Genomic DNA, 26,241 nt, shown 5'->3' with positions numbered 1-26,241 from the left:
GAGGGCAGGGGAGCGACAGATCCCACCCTGGCTTCCTCGAGGGGAGCAACCCCCACACTTCCCCTCCCCAACGCACAAGATGGGGGCAGAGGAGAAAGTTCTGCTGAGTCAAAGAAGAGTCACAAGTGCCTAATAAATCCAGGCCATTATCAAGGATCTCAGAGGCCCCAGACACCCCCTCCCAGAGATGGGAGATGCTGGGGCCATGGGTACTCAGGAGTGTCTCCCGCAAGGAGAGGGCCCCCGAAGAACCCAGAGCCAGCGGCTCAGGTGTGTGCAGACATTGGGGGAGCCTGAGACGCAGCACCCCACAGCACTGTCTGGCAGGAACCCTCTGCCTCCCCCACAACCAAACTTCACCCTATCCCCTCCTTCCCCACTGAAAGTCCCGCTGGATGAGAGGCGTCGGGAAGACACACTCGCAGTCACTGGCGCCTGCGACCCCGGCTGGCTCTGGGCGTGAGATCACAAGCTCACAGCCATGGCGTCAGCGGCCCACGCTCGTGAGCTCACAGTTCACTACCCTGGCAGCGATGAGGGCCCGGAAGGGACTGCACCCAAGCAAGACGCCCGCTGCTGCGACCCGCTCGGACGGGGGGTTGACAGGAGCGGGCAGGCGGGCACAGCAGGCAGTACCGGAGGTCCCCGCCCTCCTGTCGGCGTGGGTTTGTGGCCGGTCACTCAGGGCACTGACAGGGAGGTGGCAGGAAGGGGAAGGAGCGCCGAAACTGAAGAATTGGCGGAAGTGCTTGTTTACCCCTCCAAACAGCTGCGCAAAGGGGCACGCCAGGCCAAGGGCTGGGCCACGCACTGCACCACACACAGCCAAGGGGGCCTTGGAGACCACGCCCAGAGCAGTGCGCACAGGCTGGCAGCAGCCTCCCGCTCCTGGCACTCTGCTCTCCAAGCCCAGCAGCGGCTGGGCACCGGCACTTGAGTTAACCAACAGAGACCGGGCCCAGCACCACCCTGCTCTGAAACTAGCCTGGCGCCCCGTGCTGGGACCCCGACTGCCACGAGCAGCAGCCAGGGAGGAGGGCCCAGAGCCTGGCACATCGGGAGGGCCGAGGTGGCAGCAGTGGGGGAGGGGATCTAGAACCCACACGGCTGCACATGGGGGAAGCTGGGGGGAAAAACAAGGTGGAAGCCATGGGGGAGGGGTGGTTTCCAGATTGCCAAGGAAACGGTCTCTGTTACTCAGCACTGGCCCATGCCCACAGTTGCCATGGTGATGCCATCTGTGTTTGCATCCACTCAGCGGGTGGGTTTCCCCCGGTGCCAGCTGCACACACACACTGGGGACCGTGCACCGGCCCTTGGGGGTGGTTCTAGGGCCTGGCTATGCCGCCCTCTAACCTCCACCCCAGCCCACTGACCCCTGCCCTGCAGCAGCCAGCCTGGCTCAGCCAACCTCCCTCGCCCGTGGGGCACTGCCAAAAGCCAGGGATTCCCGTCTGCTGGGACATGCACAGCAACCCCCCCACATGCCCAGTGGAGACAGACGGACACCCGCAGCCCCCCTACCCCCGCCAATGGAGACAGACACCCCAGGCCCTCCCCATCGATTGAGACAGACAGACAGACACGTGTGCCCATCACTCCCATGCAGACAGACATACGCACTCCCATGCATCTCCCATGCCTGCAGCTGCCGGGAGAAGATGTTTTCTAAGAGTGGACTGCCAGGACCCTGAGCAGCCCTGGGATCTGGGTCTGAGCCCCGCAGGCAGGCAGAGCTGGCGTGAATCCAGCCGGGCTCATCCCCTCCTGAGCACTGCTGAGCCCTTGGTGCCCATCCGGAAGAGCCTGCCATAGGAAACGCTCCGGCTAAGCCTGCTCTCGGCGCGAGGGCAGGGCCCATGGGACGCTACCCCCACCCCACCCGGGGCACCAGCCCCGAGCGCCATCACCACCACGGGGGCAACCCAGCCCCTGCCCCTCCCTGGGCCTGGCAGCCACGGCACAGGGGAGGCCCGGTCCTGTGCTGTGCCCAGACCAGCCTTCCAGAGCCTGAGCCGAGAGAGCTCAGAGAACTTCTCTGTCCCCACAGCTTACCCCGGCAGGGTGGGGTGGGAGAGGCATTGCCACCTCCTTGATGGAGCCCTTAGCATCCCCCCCACCCCTCGCCAGTCCCCCGTCTCAGCCCACCTCACCTGGCCGGTACCTGGCAGAGGGCTGCCACTTGCTGTCTGTGCCATGACGCTGAGACTCAGCACTGCTTCTGCTCTCTATACCCCCAGCCAGGGGCCCTGCTGCTCGCCAGCCCAGCTCACTGACCCCCAGCCCCCCAGTGCACCTCTCCAGGCTGTGCAGGGGTCCCAGTGCGGTACCTTGGCCACGGAGCTGGGCTGAGCAGCCGAGTGAGCAAGGGGGTCTCCTTGCTGAGGTGCCCAGCGGAGGGACAGAGTACAAAGGGCTATCGGTGGGGAGAGACCTACCCCAGCCAGCAGCAGTGCCAGCCAACCTCGTGGCACCACCGCAGCTCCCAGCCTGCGCCCCTGTCTATTTCGGGGCTCTCACTATCCGGAACGAGTGGTGTACTTGGCAAAGTGACGGCGGGGGAGGGGCGACCACCACAGTATCGACTCACCAAGGTGAGAGACCACAACACTACAGTTACAGAAACAACGCTACGCCACAGAGCGGCTGGGAGCCCAGCCCGCCGGGCGCTACGCCCCACAGAGCCGCCGGGAGCCCAGCCCGCCAGGCACCACACCCCACAGCTGGCGGGAGACCGGCACACTGGCAGCGAGCTGGTGCATCTCCCAGACCCAGTACCGGGGGCCGGTCCAGACCCTTACATCACAGTATCCCGACTGCAGTAGGGACCATGCAGCATTACTCCAGTGTCACGCACAGCCCCCTCCTGCAGCCAGCACCTGGCTGTCCAGCACACACTCAGCACCCCAGCCCAGCCATCCTGCCCCAGTCCCGTGAGGCTCTAAGCACCTTACAAACAATGATGGGGCCTCTCTGCCCCCACAAAGTGAAGTATGATTATACCTAGGTTACAGAGGGGAAACTGAGGCACAGACCAGGCAGCGACTCGCCAAGGCCACAGAGAAGGAGCAGACCCCAGCTCTCTAAATCTAGAGACAGGACCATCGTCCTTCTCTGGCTTGTCCATATCTCCAGGGAAACCTCAAGCCCCACACACGCCCTCTAGACCTATAGCACAGGAGCAGGGGGGCAGGTCAGCAAGCACAAGGCACACTCCCCCCTTGCCTTGCTCGCTCCTGTGTCCAGACTGGGTCACTAGAAAGAGTGAGAGGAGGAAGCCACCCGGGCCGGGGTGGGCATCCCACTGCAGGGAAGCCGGGCACAGCGGGTTCGCAGGGCAGAGGGGGCTCTAAGTGGGCCATGGTACCTTTGTATCTGCCGTTCATTCTGGGGCAACAGTGCCAGGGAGCAGCGGCTGCCGGTCCCCTCGCTCACCGGAGGTTAAGCCATCTGGGGCTGCCTGCAGCAGCCAGCTCTGCTCCGCACTCCCCAGCCGGCTGAGCCGGGCCCAGTCTCCTCCCACGCTTCCCCTGCCCAAGGCCTGACATCACCGCATGGTTCCTGCTGCTCCCAAAGCAGTGAGTCAAACCCACGCCTCCGAAGGGAGGGGAGCGCCCCGCCAGCACCAACCACACCGCCGCCATGGCCGGGGGGCTGAGACAGGCACCGATGGTGCCCCCAGCCCTCCGCTGCTTGCTCCAGCCTCCTCCAGAGTGCACCCTTCAACCTGTCCCCCCACTTCCCCCACAGGATGCTGGGGCTCCGGGCAGAGCACACACCTGGGCACGGGCTCCCTGTGCTGTGTGGTTTCCCTTCCCCTTGTGCACGGCGCCACCGTTTGGCGCCAAGCATGAGTGGGAAACAAGAGTGAAACCAGTCGAGCTCCTGGTGCAGGGCTACCTCAGGGGAAGGCCGCTTCCCCATTCCCCAGCGCCCCTGAATTCCTCCCGTGGCAGCCAGGGCTGGAGTCTCCGTGAAAGCTACCATGGCTCTGCCCATCTCTGGTGAACGCCTCCCCTCCAAGGATCTCAAAGCACTTCCCCCATCGCTGAGCCTCACAGCCTGGCCGGGGGGGGGGGGGGGGGGGGGGAGGGGGGGGGGGAGTGGAGCACAAGCCTGGTTATATTGGCCTGGAAAGCAAGGATGGGCACAAAGGACTTGTCCAAGGTCAGACGGGGAGCCAGTGCCAGAGAGCTCAGGTGTGTGACTCCCAGGCTCCGGCAACGATCAACAGACACAAACACCCTGCCCATGGCATAAGCTACGTGGGCAGGGCTGGCACGTGCCATGGGGCCGTGTGCAATGGCAGCTGGGAAAGCCCCGCTTTCGGGCCCCTGTGCCAGAACCTCCCTGCCCGGCTCCGACAGCCTCCTGGGGCCCGTGCTCCATCCTACGGCATTCGCTGCAGCTTGCGGCTGGATGTCTGGGTGCCACACACAATGGGCTGCACAGGCTGGGTCACCTGAGAAACACTGCCAACCCCAGCAGTGAGCTCTAGCTCCCCCGTGGGGCAGGGCGAGACCCTCCTGCCAGGCCAGCCCTGTGAGGGGCGGTCCGGCCCACAGCATGCAGCTGTGTCAACTCCGGCATTGCTCCATGGGCCAGCACCTGGCACCCTGGGGGATGAGGCCCATAGACACAGGCTCCTCAGCCAGCAGGATTACAGACACCCCTGGGGCTGAGAGCGCACAGGGCAGCACCGTCTGTCCTGAAGCCAGCCAGGAGGGGCCAGACAGGCCTCCAGGGCAAAGGAAAGGAGAGATCCTGGATGCTCCGTCACTGCTGTGCCAAAGGGACACAGCCCCTGTAAGCGCTGTGTGAGTTTGACGTGAGCGGCACAGAGCTGGAGGCGGGGTGAAGGCTTCTTTGCCAGCCTTCCACAATCATGAGAGACAGCCTCCCTCTGCTCTGCAGCCAGAGGGGCCTACAGGGACGGGGCAGGAAGGGGTTAATGGGTAAACCAGTCCCCAAAGGGTTAATGCACCTAGCATTGCAGGGCTACCTTGGAGAATCCCCCTTTGCAGGTGCAGGGAAGATGAGGTGGGCGCAGGAAATAATCGATCCTAGCTGGGGGGCACCCAGGTCAGAGACAGTCTCCTCTCCCGTGTTGGTCCCCGCAGCACCCAGAGACGGTAACATGGGCCCCCCCACCCAGGCCTGGGCTGCTGCCCTGCTCCCGCTCTTTACAATGGAGAGGGGCCTGGACAGAGTTTTCCCTCTGTCCCTGCTGGTTTTTCACGGTCTCCAATCTGTCTCTTGCCTTTCTCTGGGCTTGTCACAACGGCACCGAGCACCTCACCCGCTAACGAAGCAGCCTGCACGACCCCCCATGCAGTGCCCCGTATCTAACCACGTGGGAGAGGGGAGGTCTTTGTTACAGATCCAGCGCCCCTGCCCCTTTAACCCAACATCAGTGACGAACGTTCCCTGGGGTGCTTGAGGTGGCCTGGTGGGGTGCGGACTGGACGCTCTCACATGCTGACTGAAAGGGGCAGGGCACTGGATCTTTATACAGGTTCCTTCTCCCACCTGCTCCTTAGGCCCCAGAGGTAGACAGGTGCTAACAACAGTCGGCCAAATGCTCACTCAACTTCCCATCTGACCTCTCAGGATCACTAACTCTCCAGTCAACGGACAGTCTCCGAGGCGACCTGCCCTACATCGCTAAGGCAACGCACGCAGAACACACTTTCTCCTCACATGGGCCATCAGGCTCTGGACTGCGTAGAAACAAGGGAAGGGCACATCCAGCTCTCCCCCAGGCCGGACACGTGACAAAATGATGGCACTCCGCATCTGGACTGCGTAGAAACAAGGGTCGGTCCTGGGGCCGGTTTTGTTTAATATCTTTATTAATGATCTGGAGGATGGTGTGGACTGCACTCTCAGCAAGTTTGCAGATGACACTAAACTAGGAGGCGTGGTAGATACACTAGAGGGTAGGGATCGGATACAGAGGGACCTAGACAAATTAGAGGATTGGGCAGAAAAAAACCTGATGAGGTTCAACAAGGACAAGTGCAGAGTCCTGCACTTAGGACGGAAGAATCCCATGCACTGCTACAGACTAGGGACCGAATGGCTAGGTAGCAGTTCTGCTGAAAAGGACCTAGGGGTCACAGTGGACGAGAAGCTGGATATGAGTCAACAGTGTGCTCTTGTTGCCAAGAAGGCTAACGGCATTTTGGGCTGTATAAGTAGGGGCATTGCCAGCAGATCGAGGAACGTGATCGTTCCCCTTTATTCGACATTGGTGAGGCCTCATCTGGAATACTGTGTCCAGTTTTGGTCCCCACACTACAAGAAGGATGTGGAAAAATTGGAAAGAGTCCAGCGGAGGGCAACAAAAATGATTAGGGGTCTGGAGCACATGACTTATGAGGAGAGGCTGAGAGAACTGGGATTGTTTAGTCTCCAGAAGAGAAGAATGAGGGGGGATTTGATAGCAGCCTTCAACTACCTGAAGGGGGGTTCCAAAGAGGATGGAGCTCGGCTGTTCTCAGTGGTGGCAGATGACAGAACAAGGAGCAATGGTCTCAAGTTGCAGTGGGGGAGGTCCAGGTTGGATATCAGGAAAAACTATTTCACTAGGAGGGTGGTGAAACACTGGAATGCGTTACCTAGGGAGGTGGTGGAGTCTCCTTCCTTGGAGGTTTTTAAGGCCCGGCTTGACAAAGCCCTGGCTGGGATGATTTAGCTGGGAATTGGTCCTGCTTTGAGCAGGGGGTTGGACTAGATGACCTCTTGAGGTCCCTTCCAACTCTGATATTCTATGATTCTATGATTCTATGATCTCCACCCTCGCAGCAAGTCTGCAAGGGGAGCCAGCAAGGGGGCAGCTGCTTCCTTGTCTGCATTTCATGAACATCCTCTCCAGCGCCAGGGAATGTTCCTGGGCTGCAACTGCCGGACTCCGTGCAACTGAAATGGGACCTTTCCTCGAGGAGCCAACTGGGGGCAGAAGTGAACTGGGTCTTTCGGGGTGCTCCTCATGGCCTGAGGGGAGGGGCAGTGACTGAGCCCACTTAACCAGCTTGTTGGGGAGACAATGAATGTCTCCGTGTTGATTCTTTAAGTAAGCAGTCTGCAACTCAGGTACTGAGGAGAGATCGGGTTACTGGTTTTTCTGAGCAGAACAACCTTATAACTGAACAGGGAGAGAAGGCAAACTCTCATCTCCAGATATTTTGGATATGACTTGGAGTCTCTTAGTGGACTTGACATCTGATTCCACGTGGAAGCAGAGGTTGGTAATGGACGGATAAAAGAACCTTGAGTCTAACATGCTAGTGAAAATGGATGGTATCTCTTTAAGACAGAGTCCAGCCTTCGAATTGGTAACGGTTGAGGACCTGAAAACTGGTAAGCAGGCTAGTGTCTGTGTTGATGCAAATTACCTGACAGACTGGGGGGAGAAAGACTTGCCTGTAGCTGTTAGCAGAGAGCACACACCCAGCCAGCCAATGGATTGATTCTGTTACACCAAAGAGTTCAGATTTTGACCCTACTGGACAGGGAGGAAGGGAAGGATTAAACCTTGTAAATAAAAGCCACCGGTTAACCCTAAAATACCAAACCCCCAAGGAAGTGGTTAAACTGAAAGCCTATGTTAAGGAAGACCCTGAGGTCAAGAAAAAGCTACAAAGATTCAAAAGGGATAAGGAACAAGCTGACCTAAAGAATGATTCCTCTAAACCAAAGGCTTGGCATGGCAAAAATGACTGTAAATGTACATTTGTGATAATACTGATGTTCTTGCTAATGACTGTAACTAACTTGTTGCTGATACCAAAAACTGTAAAAATGTACAACCTGCACTTTTTTGAAAAACCCTCGAACATGTTGGGGGTGATACATAAGAACTCTCTGTTGTAAAAGCCTTCATGGTTATACTGTTTCATTACATGACAACACACACTGTTAAAAGGCCTGGTGATACTGATATTTCACAGTTAGTGTCTGTATCTAATCTTGAAACAGTACACAGCAGAAAAACCACTACAAGTTTGAACTGCTGTGCACAAAGGGAAAATGAGGTACAACACCTCACCGCCTTCATGGCTGAATACCAGAGTAAGTGCTCCCTAAAGAACATTCATGGCTATGTTAAGTTAACACATAGACCAAACCCTGAAATCACTAAAGTGTTTCACAAAGTATGGACTAAGTTTTTGGCTGGGGCCAAAGCATGCATCAGTAATTTGGCCTTGCAAATAATTTAGTATAAACACAGCTTATATCAATAATGGAAGGTACTTAAGGTGTATCCAGAAGCTCCAATTTTGCCCTTCCACGCCAGTCTCACATTGGGGGTGTGACACGTGGCTAGAAAAGGTTAAACATCCTGCAAAATGAATAACCCACAGAAGACATGTGGGGAGATAATGTTTGTGTTTTTGTGTATTTACATATGTATGAGTAGGGTGGACAATGTAATCAACAGTCCCTGTTTATGCTGTATTCTGATAATTCAGAGGTCAAAAGAACATCCTATCCTGTAAATGAACTGTAAATACAGGATATCTCAGTATTCATCTCTCTTTGAAATGTACTGAGAGTGGTGAAGGAACAAGCAAATGGCCTTATGTTAATTTGTAAGTGAGGGACCTCCTTCAAAGTCATCCTAATGACCTTTTGTTCCCAGAGGAATTCCAACTTGTCAAAAGTCATGAAATTATATAAAAGACCCTTGGGTCCTGATTCTGTCATCTCAGATCTGCTTAGATTTCATCAGGGGAAGTTTGAGTTGCAAGACTGAGGTCCCAGTTATGCTGGTTCGCCCTGAATGTGAGATTTGGACATTTGACTATGATCTAGGACAGGGGTAGGTAAACTACGGCCCGCAGGATTGCCACCCCCGTGGCGCCGCGGGCCCTGCGCTGTTCCCGGAAGTGGCTGGCACCATGTCCCTGCAGCCCCTGGGGAACCGGGGGGGTGGGGAAGAGGAGTACAGAGGGCTCCGCACGCTGCCCTCGCCTGCAGGCACCACCCCTCACACTCCCATTGGCCGGGAATGGGGAACCGCGGCCAATGGGAGCTTCCGGGGAGGTACCTGCAGGCGAGGGCAGCGCGTGGAGTCCTCTGTCTGTCCCCCTTCCCTCAGGGGCCGCAGGGACGTGGTGCCGGCCGCTTCTGGGAGTGGTGCAGGGCCAGGGCATGCAGGGAGCCTGTCTTAGCCTCGCTGCCACCCCGGAGCCACTCCAGGTAAGCAGTGCCGGGCCGGAGCCTGCACCCCAACCCCCTGCCCTCTCGCACCCCTCCTGTCTCCCAACCCCCTGCCCTGAGTCCCCTCCCACATCCCTCCTGCGCCCCAACCCCCTGCCCTGAGTCCCCTCCCACATCCCTCCTGCGCCCCAACCCCCTGCCCTGAGTCCCCTCATACATCCCTGCACCCCAACCCCTTGCCCTGAGCCCCTTTCTGCACACTGCACACCCTCCCACACCCTGCAATCCCTCCTGCACACCAACCCCCTGCCCTGAGCCCCCCATACATCCTGCACCCCTCCTGCACCCCAACCCCTTGTCCTGAGCCCCTTCCTGCACACCGCACGCCCTCCCACACCCCTGCCCCAGCCCTACATTCATGGCCCTGCATGCAATTTCCCCACCCAGATGTGGCCCTCGGGCCAAAAAGCTTGCTCACCCCGAGCTATGAACTGAATTATAAAGGAACTCTTTGCAACTACAAAGCTCACCATCTCTCCTGTGAATCTGAACCTCAATGAATTTGAACTCAAGTCTGTATGCATAGGGAGCTTTTAACCATACTCTCTCTCTCATTTTTTAATAAATGTTAGATTAGTTAATAAGAATTGGCTGTAGCGTGTATTTGGGTAAGATCTGAAACGTTCGCTAACCTGGGAGGTAATGTGTCCGATCGTTTGGGATTGGTAGAACCTTTTCTTTTATATGATGAAATAAGATTTACAGAAATTGTCATCATATTTGATGTGGGTACCTGGATGGAGGCCTGAGGCTGGATCACTTTAAGAGAACTGTGTTGTTTGGATTTCTGAGTAACCAGTGAGGTAATAAAGAAGCTGTTTTATGCTGGCTTGGTGAATCTAAGTATTGGAATATCCACCAGCTTTTGCGGGTTTGGCTGCTCCATTCTTTGCAGCTCACCCTAATTGAGTGACCATAGCTGGCTCCCACTAGGACCTCGGTAACAGCCCCACTCTAGGGTTGCCAACTTTCTACTCACACAAAACTGAACAACTTTGCCGCACCCCCTACCCCTCCTCTGAGGTCCCGTCTCTGCCCCACCCCTTCTCAGAGGCTCCACCCCCCGTTCACACCATCCTCCCACCCTCTGTCACTCACCCTACCTCACTTGCTCATTTTTGCCAGGCTGGGGCAGGGGGTTGGGGTGGGCGTGAGGGCTCTGGCTGGGGATGAGGGGTTTGGGATGCAGAAGAGGGCTCTGGGCTGGGATCAAGGGGTTCAGAGGGAGGGAAGGGGCTCAGGGCTGGGGCAGGGGTTTGGAGCACAGGAGGGGATGAGGGGTGCAGGCTCCGGGCAGCACTTACCTCAGGCATCTCCCAGAAGCAGCGGCATGTCCCCCCCTCCAACTCCTATGGGGAGGTGCGGCCAGGCAGCTCTCCGTGCTGCCCTATCTGCAGGCTCCACCCCTGCAGCTCCCACTGGCTGTGGTTCCCAACCAATGGGAGCTGCTGATCTGGCACTTGGGGCAGGGGCAGCGTGTGGAGCTCCCTGGCTGCCCCTATGCATAGGAGCTGGAGGGGGGATATACCATTGCTTCTGGGAGCCACATGGCGCCATGGCAGGCAGGGAGCCTGCCTTAGCCTCACTGCACTGCCAACTGAACTTTTAATGGCCCGGTCAGCAGTGCTGACCGGAGCCACCAAGGTCCCTTTTCAATCGGGCGTTCTGGTAGAAAACCAGACACCTGGCAACCCTACTTCACTCCCCGAACGGTGCCCCCAGTGAGGCCAGGGAGGGGTCTAAGCGGTGGGGAGTTTCTCCTTCAACAATGCCAAGGGAAGGGAGGTGTCCCTAACAGCGGCACCCCGAGAGCCCATCAGCTGCCTGTTAGAACCCTGAAAGCTGCATCACTGCAGCAGGGCACAGCCAACCTCCTGCTCCCATATTTAACAGGGAGGTGCGGCCCATGGGGACCACAGGTCCCAGCATGCACTGCAGCAAGGGCGCCGGCTCAAGGAGGAGCACTGTACTATGGGACTTGTAGTCCGTGTCAGCTGCACCACCGTAACAAAGGGTGCGGTTGAGCCAGCTGCCTCCACTCCCATACCCACTTCCATAGGGAGCATGATGGTGGGGCACATCCCCCATGTCTCAGCCTCCCCCAGCTCTGCCCCCGCAGCTCCAGAGAGGAAGGGCCCAAGAGGAAGAGCCCAGCCCCCAGCCAGGAAGAAAAGGAAAAGCCGCCTCCCTCCCGGCTCCTTTCCTGTTTACTGCTGTTTTTAGAGCGGGGGGAGGGGGGGAGGTGAGGTCCAGGAGGCACAATGCGTAAGGGGAACCTCTCCCGCGAGGCTGGGGAGAGCGGGTCCCCACAAGGGTCAGTGTAGAGCCCAGCAGTAGAGCCGCGCGGGAGGATCAGGCTGTCAGCCCACATGCACCGTTGCCCAGGCAGCCCCCGCCCCATTTCACTGCTGGGCACAGGCACGCACCAACGCCTTTCAAGCCAGCCGAGATCTCCCAGCCCTTCCCAGACTGGGGCTGCACCCCTGCGCTCTCCCCGAACCAGAAACCCGGCATCCCACAGACAAGGCACAGTCACGCCTGCGACCCGGCAGGCTTCACTGCTAGCTCTGCTCAGGAGAGGGGCCCCACCACCCACGAGCGGCTACACTACAGCTCTGCACACAGCCGGCAGCTCCCAAACCCGGCAGGACGCCCGACAGGCCCAGGCCCAGCAGCACCCTCTCCCCCGCCCGGCAGCAGCCCCGCAATCAGCAAAGCCACTGACTCTGGGGAGTCGGCAATTAGAGTAAATGGGCCAGCAGCACAGGATGCAGCCCAGTTAATTAGCCAGCGGGACGCCCAGCCTAGCAAAAGCCCAGGCAACCTAATTAGCTTCCTTGCAGAGTGAGACTGAGCCCAGAGACAGCTGGCCAACGGCGCCACCTTCAGGGAACAAGGATGTTAGACCTGGAAACGGTCTAGAAACTCCCAGACTTCCCCGGGGCAGGGCCAGCAGCATCAGGGACCCACACCCCCACTCCCCGCCTGCAACATCTCCGGGGCATCTGCAGCAGCTGCTCCCCTGGAAAAGTTCCATGGGCCCATGGGAGCAGGAGCCTCTGACCTAGTGCTTCCCGCCAACTGTTCCCTCCAGCCGGGCCCTCTCCGGCCTCCCGGCACCTCGGCCAGGCTCTCTCCACGTGACAGGGCTTCCCCATTTCCCTGGGCCTGGGATGGTCCATGCTGATCTCACTGCCAGGAACTTTTCCAGTGACTCAGCTGTATCCCACCCCGCTGCTCTGGCTACGCCACTCCCTGCCGGCTGTTCAGACCCTGCAGATGCCCCCTGCACTACGCAATTAGCCACGCTCATTTAATCACCGCTTCCCAGCCCCGTCACTCCCGCCAGCCCTCCCTGGCACTGGCTTCTGGGCTCTGAATCCACACAAGATCACTGACGTCTTCCCATTCCAAGCTGAGCTTCCCTGGCATGGGGTGAATCTGCACCGGGCAGCGTGCGGCTGCTCCTGTACCAGCCCTTCAGCGTGCGGCACCAGTTACCACAGGCCTCGGCAGAACTCTCCCTGCTGTGGTGCATACCAGCTCTCCTCTGGGCCTGGCAGGGACCTGCTCCCTTTTGGGGGATCCCGATAGCGGATGGGTAGCCCTGTAAACGTGAGGAACAGGGGAGGTACCCAGGGAGTGAGGGGAGTTTCACCTTCTCCCCCAATTCCCCAGGACTCCCTGGAGCCACTGCTTCATACAGCCGTGCCAGGAACTGTGGGATAGGTACCAGAGGGCAATGGGTCTGCAACAACGTCACAGAGACGGTACAGATGTGGGGCAGGACTGTGCGGGCACGCTGTCCCGGTGGCACTTCCACCAGCGTTCTCAGCCATGGCATAGGTCTCTAGGGCATGGGCAGCCCCTCAGCCAGGGCTTCTGCACTGCCCCCGCCGACGCCCAGTCCCCTCCGGGCTCAGTTGCCCCCGCAGATGCCCAGTCCTCTCCAGCACCCCCCGCCAAGGCTCAGTCCCCTCCGGTGCCCCCTGCCGACGCCCAGTCCCCTCTGACACCCCCGCAGGGCTCTGTCGCCCCCGCAGATGCCCAGTCCCCTCCAGAGCCCCCCGCCAATGCTCAGTCCCCACCAACGCCCCCCTGCAGGGGTTAGTCACAATGCTGATGGCTTTCCCTACACCTAGGCTGAGCCAACACTGAGCAGGCGGGATCCCCCACAGCCTGGGGGCCATCGTTTTCATCCTGCCTCCCAAAACATGGGCCGGAGCAGGGGGAGGGGCTCTACGACAAAACTCCCTGAGATTCACCTCCACTTAGACTGCCTAATAACAAACAACGATAACAATCCCTAGCGCTGAGCTAGACCTTTCCACCATTTCACAGGGAGGGAAATTGAGGCACATAACAGGGAAGCGACTTGCCCAAGGTCACCCAGCCAGCCACTGGACCCAAGTTTGCCAGAGCGGACACTCTCGCTCGTCACGCCTACCTGCCCAATGCGAACGCTCACCCCCGGTACCAGCCTGCTCAGCCTGGACGTGCCAGAGCAGCGCCATTCCGGGTCCAGCGGTCCCCGCCTGAGGAGAGACGCTGGCGGGGGCGGGGGCAATCGGAGGAGGAAGCATCTGAGGGTCACAGTCCCTTTGAACTGGAGCGAATAGCAGCAGAGACGGGCCCTGGCTGCGTATTACTAAGGAGATTCCCAGAGGCACCCACATAAGGCCAAGGGCAGACAGAAGAGAGATGTTCTGCCGGTCCCTGCTTGTATTAACCGTGGCTCTGGCCCAGGCTGGCAATCCATAGGTCGAGCCAGCCCCAACCACGGTCGGCACCAGGCGCTTCAAAAGGAAGGAGCAGACAGTCCCGGGGACCCTCTAGCTCAGCCATTGCAGTTAGAGGAGGGCTGGAGCCCGGAGGTGGGAGAGGGCAGAGCCCTTCACAAACTATTGGGGGTTCTAAATATTTCCTGTAACGAGCTGCTCTTGTTCCCAGTCTCAACGTCTAATCCCTCCTGACTCCTGCTAAGCTCTGGGCCACAATATCATGTGGCAGTGAGTTCCACAAGCCAATTGCATGAAAGAGCATTTCCTCTCACCAGTTTTACAGCTGCTGCCTGTCAGGGTCACTGACCGGCCCCTGCTTGGCATCTACATTCCAAGGGGCCATCTCCTTTCTAAGGGAACCTTCACAGGAGCATGCCTCTGCAGGCTGTGAGCCATGCCTCTCAGGAGAGCCATGCCACGTGTACAGGCAGCGCTCCAAGAGACAGCACACGTGGGAGTTTAACGTCTAGCACAGAGCACCTTCGGTTTCCTCTGGGTCTCTCGCTGGATAGCAAGAGCCTCCACCAGTGCACAACTGTGGTAGCAAGTTTATTTATGGGGCTGGAAATACCTAGGTCATTCGGGCCATGTATAAGAGGACCAGCATGGCTGGGAGTTAAAGGTAACCTGAGAGGGGGGGAAAATACTGGGCACTGGCCCCGTTTACTTCTTTCCAACAGAGAATAGCTGGGAAAGGGCTGGGGGGCAAAAACAACAGGGTTATTGCTCGTTTCCTGCTTTAGAATTAAGAACATAAGAACGGCCAGACTGGATGAGACCAAAGGTCCATCTAGCCCAGTATCCTGTCTGCCAACAGTGGCCAATGGCAGGTGCCCCAGAGGACATGTACAGAATAGATAATCATCAAGTGATCCATCCCCTGTTGTCCATTCCCAGCTTCTGGCAAACAGAGGCGAGGGACACCATCCCTGTCCATCCTGGACAACAGCCATTGATGGACGTATCCTCCATGAACTTATCTAGTTCTTTTTTGAACCCTGGTATAGTTTTGGCCTTCACAACATCCTCTGGCAAGTTCCACAAGTTGACTGTGAAGAAATACTTTATTTTGCTTGTTTTAAATCTGCTGCCTGTTAATTTCATGGGGTGACCCCTCATTCTTGAGTTATGAGAAAGAGTAAATAACAACACTTCCTTATTTACTTTCTCCACACCAGTCATGATTTTATAGACCTCTAGCATATCACCCCTTAGTCATCTCTTTTCCAAGCTGAAAAACCCAGTCTTATTAAACTCTCCTCATATGGAAGCTGTTCCCTACCACTAATAATTTTTGTTGCCTTTCTCTGTATCTTTTCCAATTCCAATATATCTTTTTGAGATGGGATGACCTCTGGTCTGCATGCAGTATTCAAGATGTGGGTGTACCATGGAGAGGCAATTGAGGTGTTGTCTCCCTTGGACGATTCTAGGGTGACTGGAGAAGAGGGGACACGACATCACCCAGACACAGCCAAGCCACCACTGTTATACAACAGTCCTGCCCAGCGGGAAATCTGCAGGCCAGGCAGGAACAGAACCCAGTTCTCCTGGGTTCCAGTCCAGTGCCCTAGCCCTGTGAGAACTCGGTGCTCTTCTTAACTCCCCACCCCATGCCTCTCTCAGCGTCCATCTGGTGACTGAGCGATGCAGGGGTGCTACAGCACGGAGTTCACGACTGGATCACAATGCACGTGCACAAGGGGCAGAGTTAAGGTTGCCCAGGCAGCCTTAATACTGGCATTTCCTAGCTTCTGAGCACTCGGCTCTGCACACTGACCAGTCTGAGGATCAACGTGCAAAGGGAAGCCTGCCCTAAAGGAGTGCTCTAGGGCAGTGGTCTCCAAACTTTTTTGATCGTGCGCCCCATCAGTAAAAAAAATTTTGAGCACGCACCTCATGCTGCGCCGCAGGGCCGGCTCTACCATTTTTGCCGCCCCATCCAGGGCGTCTGCCTTTCACTTCTCCCTCCCTCCACAGGCTCCTGTTAACCCCTGGGTGACCAGCAGCCCACACTCAGTGCAGGAGGCTCTGATCTCTGCACCAGGCTAGTTGGCCTGTTCCCAGCGGGAGTCTCCTTCAGTTGTATCTGGGTACAGGGCAGTCTCCCGGGAAGTGCAGGGTCCCAGAGCCCAGGTTCCAGCCTGAGCAGCTACACCGCAGTTCACTGCCCGAGCCCCGGGCCATGGAGTTCTAGGCCCGAAGGGAGCGCCAGACATCCTGCCTGACCCCCTGTATAGCACAGGCCCCAGCACCCGCACACTAACCCCAACAACCGGACTGAGACCATGCGTTACAGCCCTCAGGAGAGGACAGCCCTGTGCCAGGCAGAGAATAGGGAGTGAGGCTCACCAGTGCCCGGAAAACAACAAAGGGAGCTACACCCCGAGAATCCTGTCAAGTGACCCCCACCCGCTGACGAGCCGGACGACAAACCCCCATGTCCCTGCCAACCTGACCTGGGGGAATTCCGGCCTGTGAGCAGGAACCAGCCAGCCAAACCCCCAAGGGAGAGAGCTCCGGGTGCCACCGCAGAGCCCTGCCCCTGCCCAGCACCCCAGCCCCAGCCCTGGCCAGACCTGCGGCTTCAGGAGGAGATTGAAACCCCCCAGAAGACACTGGGGGTGGGGGGTGGAAACCCCTTCCGGACGCTGAAGCCCTGCAGCATGAGGGATTGGTCTGTCTGGGGATTGGTCCTGCTTTGAGCAGGGGGTGGGACTAGATACCTCCTGAGGTCCCTTCCAACCCTGATATCTATGATTCTACGAGCTATAGGAAAGTAAGACAAACCAGGAGAGACCCAGGGCTGCCCAGCCCCTGCCCTGTTGCTGAGGAAGGAGATAAGCCAACACAAAACAGAACACGTGGGGGGAGGAATAAAAATCCAACCCAGAGTACATGGGGGGACTCCCTTCCTGACCCTGCCGGTGGCCACCTGAAGCCCTGCAGCAGAAGCTAAAGCAGCGGTTCTCAAACTTCTGTATCAGTGACCCTGTCACACAGCAGCCTCTGAGTGCCACCCCCCTTACACATGAAAAACACTTGTGTATTTAACACCGTTACAAACGCTGGATGCAAAGCGGGGTTTGGGGGGAAGGCTGACAGCTCGCGACCCCCCATGTAATAACCTCGCGACCCCCTGAGGGGTCCCAACCCCCAGTCTGAGAACCCCTGGGCTAGAGGAACGTAAGACAAACCAGGAACGAGCCCCTGGGCTGCTGAGCCCTGCTGCCCGCCGCAGAGCCTGAGCGGACCCTGACGCAGGCAGCAAGCCGGCCAGCGAGACAGGGACAAGGGGCACCAAGGGCTGCCCCTCTCCTGACTCTACTCCAGGGGTCGGCAACCTTTCAGCAGTGCTGTGCCGAGTCTTCAGTTATTCACTCTGATTTAAGGTTTCACGTGCCAGTCATACCTTTTAATGTTTTTAGAAGGTCTCTATAATATATAACTAAACTATTGTTGTATGTAAAGTAAATAAGGCTTTTAAAATATTTAAGAAGCTTCATTTAAAATTAAATTAAAATGCAGAGCCCCTGGACCGGTGGCCAGGACCTGGGCAGTGTGAGTGCCACTGAAAATCAGCTCGCGTGCCGCCTTTGGCACACGTGCCATAGGTTGCCTACCCCTGCTCTACTCCCTTCAGCCCAAGGGAAGGGGAGCAGGGTAGTGGGACAAGGGCATCACCGAAGAGCAGGTTTTGTTCTCCTCTGATGGGATCCACAAACCCAGATCAGACAACACAGGTCCTAGGACTCCCTGTGGAATCCTATCCCTGCCCTCGAGAACACTTCCCCACACCGGAAACCCCCCTCACCCCGCCTCCTCTGCCAGAGCCCCCCCTCACCCCACCCTGCTCCCTACACCAGAGACCCCTCTCTCCCCCTGCACCAGAGCCCCTCTCACCCCACCCTGCTCCCTACACCAGAGCCCCCCTCTCTTCCCCTGCGCCAGAGCCCCCCTTGCCCTGCCCGTGCCAGAGCTCTCCCTCACCCCACCCTGCTCTCTACCCCAGAGCCCCCCTCTCTTCCCCTGCGCCAGAGCCCCCCTCGCCGCGCCCCTGTGCCAGAGCTCCCCCTCACCCCACCCTGCTCCCTACCCCAGAGCCCCGCTCTCTTCCCCTGCGCCAGAGCCCCCCTCGCCCCACCCCTGTGCCAGAGCCCCCTCTCACACCACCCTGCTCCCTACACCAGAGCCCCCCTCTCTTCCCCTGCGCCAGAGCCCCCCTCGCCCCGCCCCTGTGCCAGAGCTCCCCCTCACCCCACCCTGCTCCCTACCCCAGAGCCCCGCTCTCTTCCCCTGCGCCAGAGCCCCCCTCGCCCCACCCCTGTGCCAGAGCCCCCCCTCACCCCACCCTGCTCCCTACACCAGAGACCCCTCTCTCCCCCTACACCAGAGCCCCCCTCGCCGCGCCCCTGTGCCAGAGCTCCCCCTCACCCCACCCTGCTCCCTACCCCAGAGCCCCGCTCTCTTCCCCTGCGCCAGAGCCCCCCTCGCCCTGCCCCTGTGCCAGAGCTCCCCCTCACCCCACCCTGCTCCCTACCCCAGAGCCCCCCTCTCTTCCCCTGCGCCAGAGCCCCCCTCACCCCGCCTCCTCTGCCAGAGCCCCCCCTCACCCCACCCTGCTCCCTACACCAGAGACCCCTCTCTCCCCCTACACCAGAGCCCCCCTCTCTTCCCCTGCGCCAGAGCCCCCCTCACCCCGCCCCTGTGCCAGAGCCCCCCCTCACCCTGCTCCCTACACCAAAGCCCCTCCTCTCCCCCTGCGCCAGAGCCCCCCTCGCCCTGCCCCTGTGCCAGAGCTCCCCCTCACCCCATCCTGCTCCCTACCCCAGAGCCCCCCTCTCTTCCCCTGTGCCAGAGCCCCCTCGCCCCGCCCCTGTGCCAGAGTCCCCCTCATCCCACCCAGCTCCCTGAATCAGAGACCCCTTCACCCCACCCCTGCGCCACAGAGCCCCCTCACCCTGCCCAACGCACTGGGACAGAGCTGGGGCCAGCACAGGGCAGTGCCGCTCCCTGGAGTGCATGCTCCATCTCTTGCCCCCGGGCGGGGAGGACGGGACCTCATCCAGGCTCTTTGGTGCACCGCTCGTGATCCACCCTGCAGGCACGTGGGCAGTGCAGAGCCCCTGCCCTGACAGCTCCCTGGCCCTTGCCTTCCTTCACGCTGACTGCTGATCCCATGGCACCTGGCCCCAGACACGCCCCAGGCTGGAGCTCAGGTTGGGGTAAACATGCTGCACACGGACCCATGCTTTCCCCAGAGACACCAAACGCTCTGGAACTGCTGGGCCAGCTCGTTTCCCGGCCAGCCACCGCACATCTGGCCTCCCTCTCCAAGGGGACCCAGATGCCCCAGCCAGGCAGGACAGAGCATGCAGGTAACTGAGTTACATGAATATCTGCCCCCAGTGCCTCCTGTGCAGAGCAGGGTGCCAGGGGAGGGTAGGAGCCCAGCCCCGTGGGGAAGAGGGGCAGGGGACAGTGGGAGGGCTGCCCGATGGAGGAAGGCAGGGGGAGAGAGGGCGGCCCAGTGGGGGAGGGGGCGGGGACACAGGTCAGCTGGTGAAGGGGAGGGACACGGGTGGGGCTGGTGGGAAGGATCTGAGCCGCTGGCCAGGGCGGCAGCCAGGTGCAAGGCAAACAGCAGCTGGGGTTCCGACAGGGATCTCCCTGGACCCCGCGAGAGGGATCCAGGCTTTATCCCAGCCTTGGGCTGGCAGGCCTGGCCCTCCCTCAGTCAGCGCTGCCTGAGCCCCCCAAGATGGAGCCCAAAGCCAGCAGCAGGAGGCTGGCTCAGGTACCCCCCATGGGGAGCTGTTCAGGTGCAGAGTTGTCCGCCTGGAAGTGTCCCGTGCTGCTGGCAGCCCCCGCAGCTGCCAGAGCCACCCGCCAAGAAAAGGCCCCGACGCAGAGGGCAGGTGCCACAGGCCGCTCCAATGGGCTGGCTCCAACGGGGCTGGTGCAGGGAGCCAGTGGCCACCCCATGGCAATCAAGGGGTTAAACTAAGTGCAGCTCCCACGATGGGGCTGGAGGGGGGGGCTCTCTGCCCCCTCCCCTCTCAGCTCAGCCCCAGCCTTTCAGGGCACAGTTCCCAGAGTCCCCCTCGCTCGCCTGGCACAGGGACTATCCCAGCAGCTGAGGGGAACCCAGGCAGCCATGCTGATGAGCCCCACACCAAGGGGGCAAGCCCAAGGCTCTGCCACCAGCACTTGCCTGCCACTCACTGCGGCACAGCCACCCAGGACATCCCCCTCTCCCACCTCTCGAAAGGCCCCACCTTTGTGCCCTGCAGAGGCTTGCCCGCCCCACGGCCCTGCCAGCTCCCTGTCAGTCTGTGGGCCTCGGCTGCCGGCTCTCCCCAGGGCCAGGGAGATCAGGCCTCCAGTAGGTGGAACGCTCCGCTGCTGTGGGGGAATCAGCCGGCCCTTGGCCTGCTGCAAGGGGCACAGCACCTGGGCTCAGATTGGGGCCTGCCCACCCCCTTCGGGCAGGAGAGAGGCAGGACCTGCAGCTGGGCATCAGGGGTGGTGGCAGGGAGGTCACACCCACATCCTCACCTTGCCCCAGAGTGAGCCCAGCCGGCTGTGCCCCACCTGAGAGATGCTGCAGAGAACCGCGAGGGGGGAAGCTGCCCCTCCTGTCACTCAGGGAGCAGACCCCAGACGCCTCGGGAACAATCAACACGAGACCAGCCACCTCCAGAGACTGGGCTCAAGGACGAACAGCTCCCGTGAGAGCGGCAGCCCCACAAAATCCACCACAGTCGAGACAAGGCAGGACTGAGAGGCACCAGCAGAGTCCAGGGCTAGGAGAGAAGGGGGCTGTGGGTCGGGATCGAGGGGCAGCAGCCAAGCTGGGGGGGGCAGGGCGTGGATAACAAGGGCGCTGAGGGTCAGGATTGCGGGCCACCAGCAGAGTGCAGTGTGGTCGGGGGGAGCGCCAGCCCAACACCTGCCTGGACTGGCCTACCAGGACTATAAGTCTCTGTTTTACTAACATGCACTGCGCCCGCCCTCCCCCCCCCCCCCTCCTGCTCCACAAGAGCAATGACGGCTTCATTTTCAGCTCCCCTTTGCACCCCTCGCTCTGAGATCAGTGCCCTCCCGCGGGAAAGCAGGATGCCAAACCCAGGTGCCAGAGCGGGCACTGTGCACCCATCGGAAGGGGCCGAGGCAGGGAGCATGCAATACTGGACCTAGCAGAGTTCAGGGGAGGGTGGGGGTGGGCCCAGGCAGGCAGCCCCACAAAGCCACCAGGAGACAGTCCAACCGCAGGGCTTCCCTAGGAGGGGGGGAGGGGGCTCTCACCAACCCAGAACAGAGGGGAAGGTCTGAATTTGAATGGGCAGGTACCAGCTGATGCACCCACCACCAGCAGGCCTCGGGGTGGCAGCTTCTTCCCCCTCCCCCACCCCTGCTGGGCCTAAGGAGGAGACTCCATCAGCCAGAGGGGACCGGAGCAAGGCCACTGCCTTCCCAAGAGCCACCGTGCAGAGCTCTAGAGGGGCCGTGCCGAGAAAGGAGTGGCTGCTAGGCATACAACCCCCCGATCCCTTACTGCACACCCTGCCACGATCTCTACCCAGGCCACCTCCTCTGGGCGTGCCACAGTCCTGCCGAGTGGGAGCTCTCCGCTGCATCCAGCCATGAGCTGCCCCTTCCAGGCCTTGCCACTACTGAGTGAGCACTGCCCCCCAGAGCCGCCTGGCACAACCCCCACCAGTAGGGTTACCATACGTCTGGGTTTCCCTGGACACGTCCGGCTTGTGGGTCTTTAAATAGCCGTCCGGGGGAATTTGTAAAAAGCTAAAAATGTCCGGGATTTCCCCCTGGACGGCTATTTAAAGACCCAAAAGCGGCTGACAGGGCAGCCGCGCCGGATTGAGCCGCTCACTTGGGGCCTCTCCGGCAGCAAAAGCTCCTCCCCCGCTTCCCCCCCCTCCCCTACAGCTTCAGCTGGCCGGCAGCGCTGCACAGGGCATAGGCACCGACTTTAGCCGGCGCCGGTGGGTGCTCGCACCCCCGCCCCCGCTCCTGGCTCCGCCCCTATTCCAACCCCTTCCCCAAATCCCAGGCCCCGCCTCCTCCCCCAGATACGCCGCTTTTCCCCTCCACCCCCCTCCCGCCCAGACTTTTGTGCGGCAAGCCTGGGAGGGAGGGATGGGGGAGAAGCAGAGCACTCAGGGGAGGTGCAGAGCAGAGGTGAGCTGGGGCAGGGGGGCGCAGGGAGGGCTGTCCGCAGCAGGTAACCCGGGGGGGGGCGCAGGGGAACCGCTCCCCGCCCCAGCTCACTTCCGCTCCACCTCTGCCTGCTGCCTTGAGCGCACAGCCGCCACGCCGCACCGCTCCACTTCTCGCCCCCTCCCTCCCAGGCTTGCCGCACAAACAGCTGATTCGAGGCAAGCCTGGGGTGGGGCGGAGAAGCGGAACGGCTGTGCGCTCAGGGGAGCTGGCAGAGCCAGAGCAGAGGTGAGCTGGGGCGGGGCGGGGAGCACGGTGAGTCAAGGGGACAGGGAGCAGGGGGGTTGGATGGGGCGGGGATTCTTGGGGGGCCTGTCAGGGGGTGGGGGTGTGGAGAGGGATCAGGGCAGTCAGGGGACAGGGAGCAGGGGGAGGGTTGGATGGGTCAGGGGTTCGGGGGGGGGCTGTCAGGGGGCAGGGGTGTGGAGAGGGATTGGGGCAGTCAGGGGACAGGGAGGGTTAGATGGGTTGGGGGTTCGGGGGGCAGTAAGGGGACAGGCAGCAGTTGGATAGGCGTGGGAGTCCCGGGGATCAGGTGGGGGTGTGGATAGGAGTCAGAACAGTCAGGGGACAGGTAGGGAATGGGGTCCTAGGGGGGCAGTTAGGGTGGGTGGGGTCTCAGGAGGGGGCAGTTGGGGACAAAGACAAGGGAGGCTTAGATAGGGCCAGCACGCCCAGAGCCTGGTCTCAGAGTGTCACCGTCTGTACTGAATTGCCAAGTCCAAGGACAGGCCCGGAAGAAGATCTGGGTTTGAACCATCAGAGCTCAGGGAGGGAGGGGTTAGTAGAGCCTTCTCCCCGCGCCCTGCAGAAACCAGGAATAACTACTCTATTTGCGTGTGCCACTCAGGAGCTCTGTAGCCCGGATCGCACCAGAGCCGGAACCGAGGCGCACAGCCAGCCATTAACCCCAGCCCCGGAACGCTGCCAGATGGAAGGAGCCCCAACTTTCACTCGCTGAGCAGGCCGAAACCCCCAGGCTGCTGCCATGGTTCCCAGGCTCTGAAGCCAGGTGCCCACCCCACCACACAGAGCAATCCCTCTGAAAGGTCAGCCGGGAGTGTGCTTGTGCACGTGCACGAGTGCAGACGCACACGGGTCCCGGTGACACCTTAACAGCGAAGTGCTGTCGGCAGCAGGAGCTCAGGTGGCCTGGCTGGCCGATGGAATCACTTTGGTCTCACGGCTCCGCACGAGTACTCCAGACACGGCTGACAGGGCGCGTGTACAGACTTGCGCGGCATGCTCTGCGGCTGGCTGGAGCAACGGTCAGAGTGTTGCGTACACTAGCCCTGAGGCTTAACGTAATGTACGGCTTTCTGACAAGACGCAGCCCTGGCCTGTGCTGAGCTGGGTAGGTTTTATGCCAGTCCCGTGCCACCACTTTCAAGGGTTTGCTCTGACAGGTGAAACCAGCTGTGCCCAGAGGGCTCTCTCTGCCAGGCAGACCCTCCCTACTCAGCACTGCCCATCCATCCCAAGCACGACGCCAAGGAAGGGAGAGCAAAGGGAATTCAGCATGAACATCAAGATCTCCCTCCCTGCTTCCACTGACATCAATGGCAAGACTCCTGCTGGGGCAGCAGGATCAGATCACAGTGGGGTTTGGGACCTGGGGCGCCGCACCGACAGAGAGCTGAGTGCAGCAGGGGATGCACCACGTCATGCAAGATCCACAACAAGGCCACAGCAAGTCTAGGCACAGTCTGCAAAGCCACACACTTCTCATCCCTCACTCCAGTTCCCGGAGCCCCACACGAGCAAAGGCCGCCAGCCAAGCCGCCCGGAACGAAGCTGGTTTCACAGGGCTCTCATGCTGGATTCTGAAGGCTGCTGGCAAGCTCACAGACCCGAGATGTCCCCTTCCGAAAATACTCCCACAAAAATGAATTAAATATCGCAGTCCTGCCCCACCCCAGGCAGTGGCAGATTGATAGATAACCCCCTGGGCGGGTCTCCCAGCACTTCTTCCTGCCCCAGGGCCCCAGCCAATCTAACCTGGGGGGAAATTCCTTCCCACACCTGGTGATCAGTTAGATCCTGAGCATGGGAGCAAGCCCCAGACATCTAGACAGAGGAGTCTGGACCACCCACCACACTGTCCTGCCTCCAGCTGTGGCCAATCTCGGACGCTTCAGAGGAAGGCGGAAAATCCCCCCAAAACATCTGACCAATTGTGCATCTGTGATTCCTTCCTGCCCCAGTCACCAATTGCGATTCCTTTCTGACCCCTGCAGGCACTTGTCTGAAGCCTGAGACTCGATTACAGTTATGGTCTTAATGCAGAGCTGCACGCATCACGAGCACGCTGAGGACAATGCAGCTGCCTTGTTCTCCCCAGGACCCATAACAGAAGGGGATTCCACAACCTGCCGCCCCGTCCCCTGCACACCTAGATGACAGAACCCGTCCCAGAGCTGGATTACAGCCTGTCTGACAGAAAGCTACATAATCTCCAAGCTATGGCGAGGGCACCGGCTCCCTGGTTAATGTTCCAGTGTATAATTCCCCTCACTGCTAGCTCTCACCCCATCTCCACTCTCACCCACACAGCTCTGGCCTCTCATGATTGGGCTCCACCAGGCACCGTGGACTTTCTACTCTGGCTTTTCCTCTCACCTGAGTCCCTGGTTCTCTTTCGGAAGGTTCCATTTCTAGTTCCCTCCCGCTTCCACGTGGCTCTCACCCCAGGGACGAAGATTCACCGCTGCTCTCCAGGAGCCATGGGACTCCCTGCAGTTAGATTTCATAGTCAAAGCGTCAGGAATCTGCTAACCAGTATTTTCCCGGCAGCCCTGAGCCCTTCCTTTGAGAGTCAGAGATTTTTAAGTCACCCAGGAGACACAAATTCTGGCCGATTTCTCTATTAAATCCTATCAGATGGTTTAAAAGCCACAGCAGGAGCACACCCTTCTCTGTTAGGCTCTCTACGTTTCTAGAGCAGTTCCCCTAAAAGCCCCGTTAAATGGAACGCACCCCCACTCAACGGGGCAGGACTATTCCATGGGGGCTGCATTGCTTTGTCGCGTTTGGCTCAGGCGCTTGGGCCACCACTTCTCCTCTGCCAATCCTGGTGCTAGGAGGCAGGACTGATTTGACTGCCCGTTGTGGGGACAGTTAACCAAGGGTAAAGGTGCTCACACTGGAGCACTATTCCTGTAGGGCAGGGGGATACGCAGTCTTGGCACAGCGCGCCTTGAGACCTCTGTGGCTGTGTCCACACTAGGGGCTGCACAATGGAGCTATTTCATAAGAACGGCCGTAGCGGGTCAGACCAAAGGTCCATCTAGCCCAGTATCCTGTCTGCCGACAGTGGCCAATGTTCAATATTTTAAAAAATCACCCCCAAGAGAAGCAGTGGAGAGCAGCCCTTAGAGCTAGGCCCCAGGGAGTCAGTGGGGACACAGGGGTTCTCCCACCGGGTTTACAAGGTCAGATCCCCGCGGAGCAGGGAGAAGGCGGGGGCATGCAAGACTCAGCGCTGAGCCCTTGGGGGCTGGCCAAGCCAGGAGGGGCTCCGAGGCACAAATGGGATCAGCCCCTCGCATCTCCCTCAGCAAGACAGAAATAGAACGGATGTAAGCGGAGTCCCTATAAATAGCCCCGAGGGAGAGGCCAAGGAGGAAGGGGACAGTGAGAAGACCTGGCTGGGCGCCACTATGGGTCCTGCGCCACCAGAGCTCCTCCCTGTTCCCGGGCCAAGAGGGGACAATGGAGACCCAGGGATACAGCCCCTGTATCCTGGGACCTCTCACGGGCAGACAGATCTGCCCCCCAGCACCAGCCGCCCCCTCTCCAGGGTGCTAGTGGGGAGAGGCCCCTAAGGCAGGAGTCAGCGCCCTGCTGGAGGAGCGGCACTAGCTCAGACACTCCTGCGCCCCCTCGGCACTTCTCACCCTTCCGGCTCGTAACCTGGCTCCTCTACCCCTGAGAACGTCACCCGCCAGCCTGCCCTCAGCAGGCACTGGTGGTTCTGCAGCACCAGGGGATTCCC

The 26,241-nt window shown here is 59.7% G+C and overlaps 1 protein-coding gene across 5 annotated transcripts in view; it reads right to left on the bottom strand.

The window, feature by feature from the left end:
* The window catches only part of RIPOR1 (RHO family interacting cell polarization regulator 1), a 114,973-nt gene that overhangs the window by 54,324 nt on the left and 34,408 nt on the right, over positions 1-26,241 (bottom strand). The window contains exon 1 of one of the 5 annotated variants that reach the window (XM_054048589.1): positions 3,368-3,448. The exons of the other annotated variants lie outside the window; for them this stretch is intronic. Within the exon in view, the coding sequence (XP_053904564.1) occupies positions 3,368-3,386 (19 nt within the window). The 5' untranslated portion in view covers positions 3,387-3,448. Of the gene's footprint in view, positions 1-3,367; positions 3,449-26,241 lie in introns of those variants that run through there. 5 annotated transcript variants of the gene reach the window in all.

The sequence above is a fragment of the Malaclemys terrapin genome, chromosome 14 (assembly GCF_027887155.1).
Source record: "Malaclemys terrapin pileata isolate rMalTer1 chromosome 14, rMalTer1.hap1, whole genome shotgun sequence".
Taxonomy (NCBI): Eukaryota; Metazoa; Chordata; order Testudines; family Emydidae; genus Malaclemys; species Malaclemys terrapin.
Note: the sequence above shows the minus strand (reverse complement) of the source record. Positions and strands in the feature narration are given on the sequence as shown.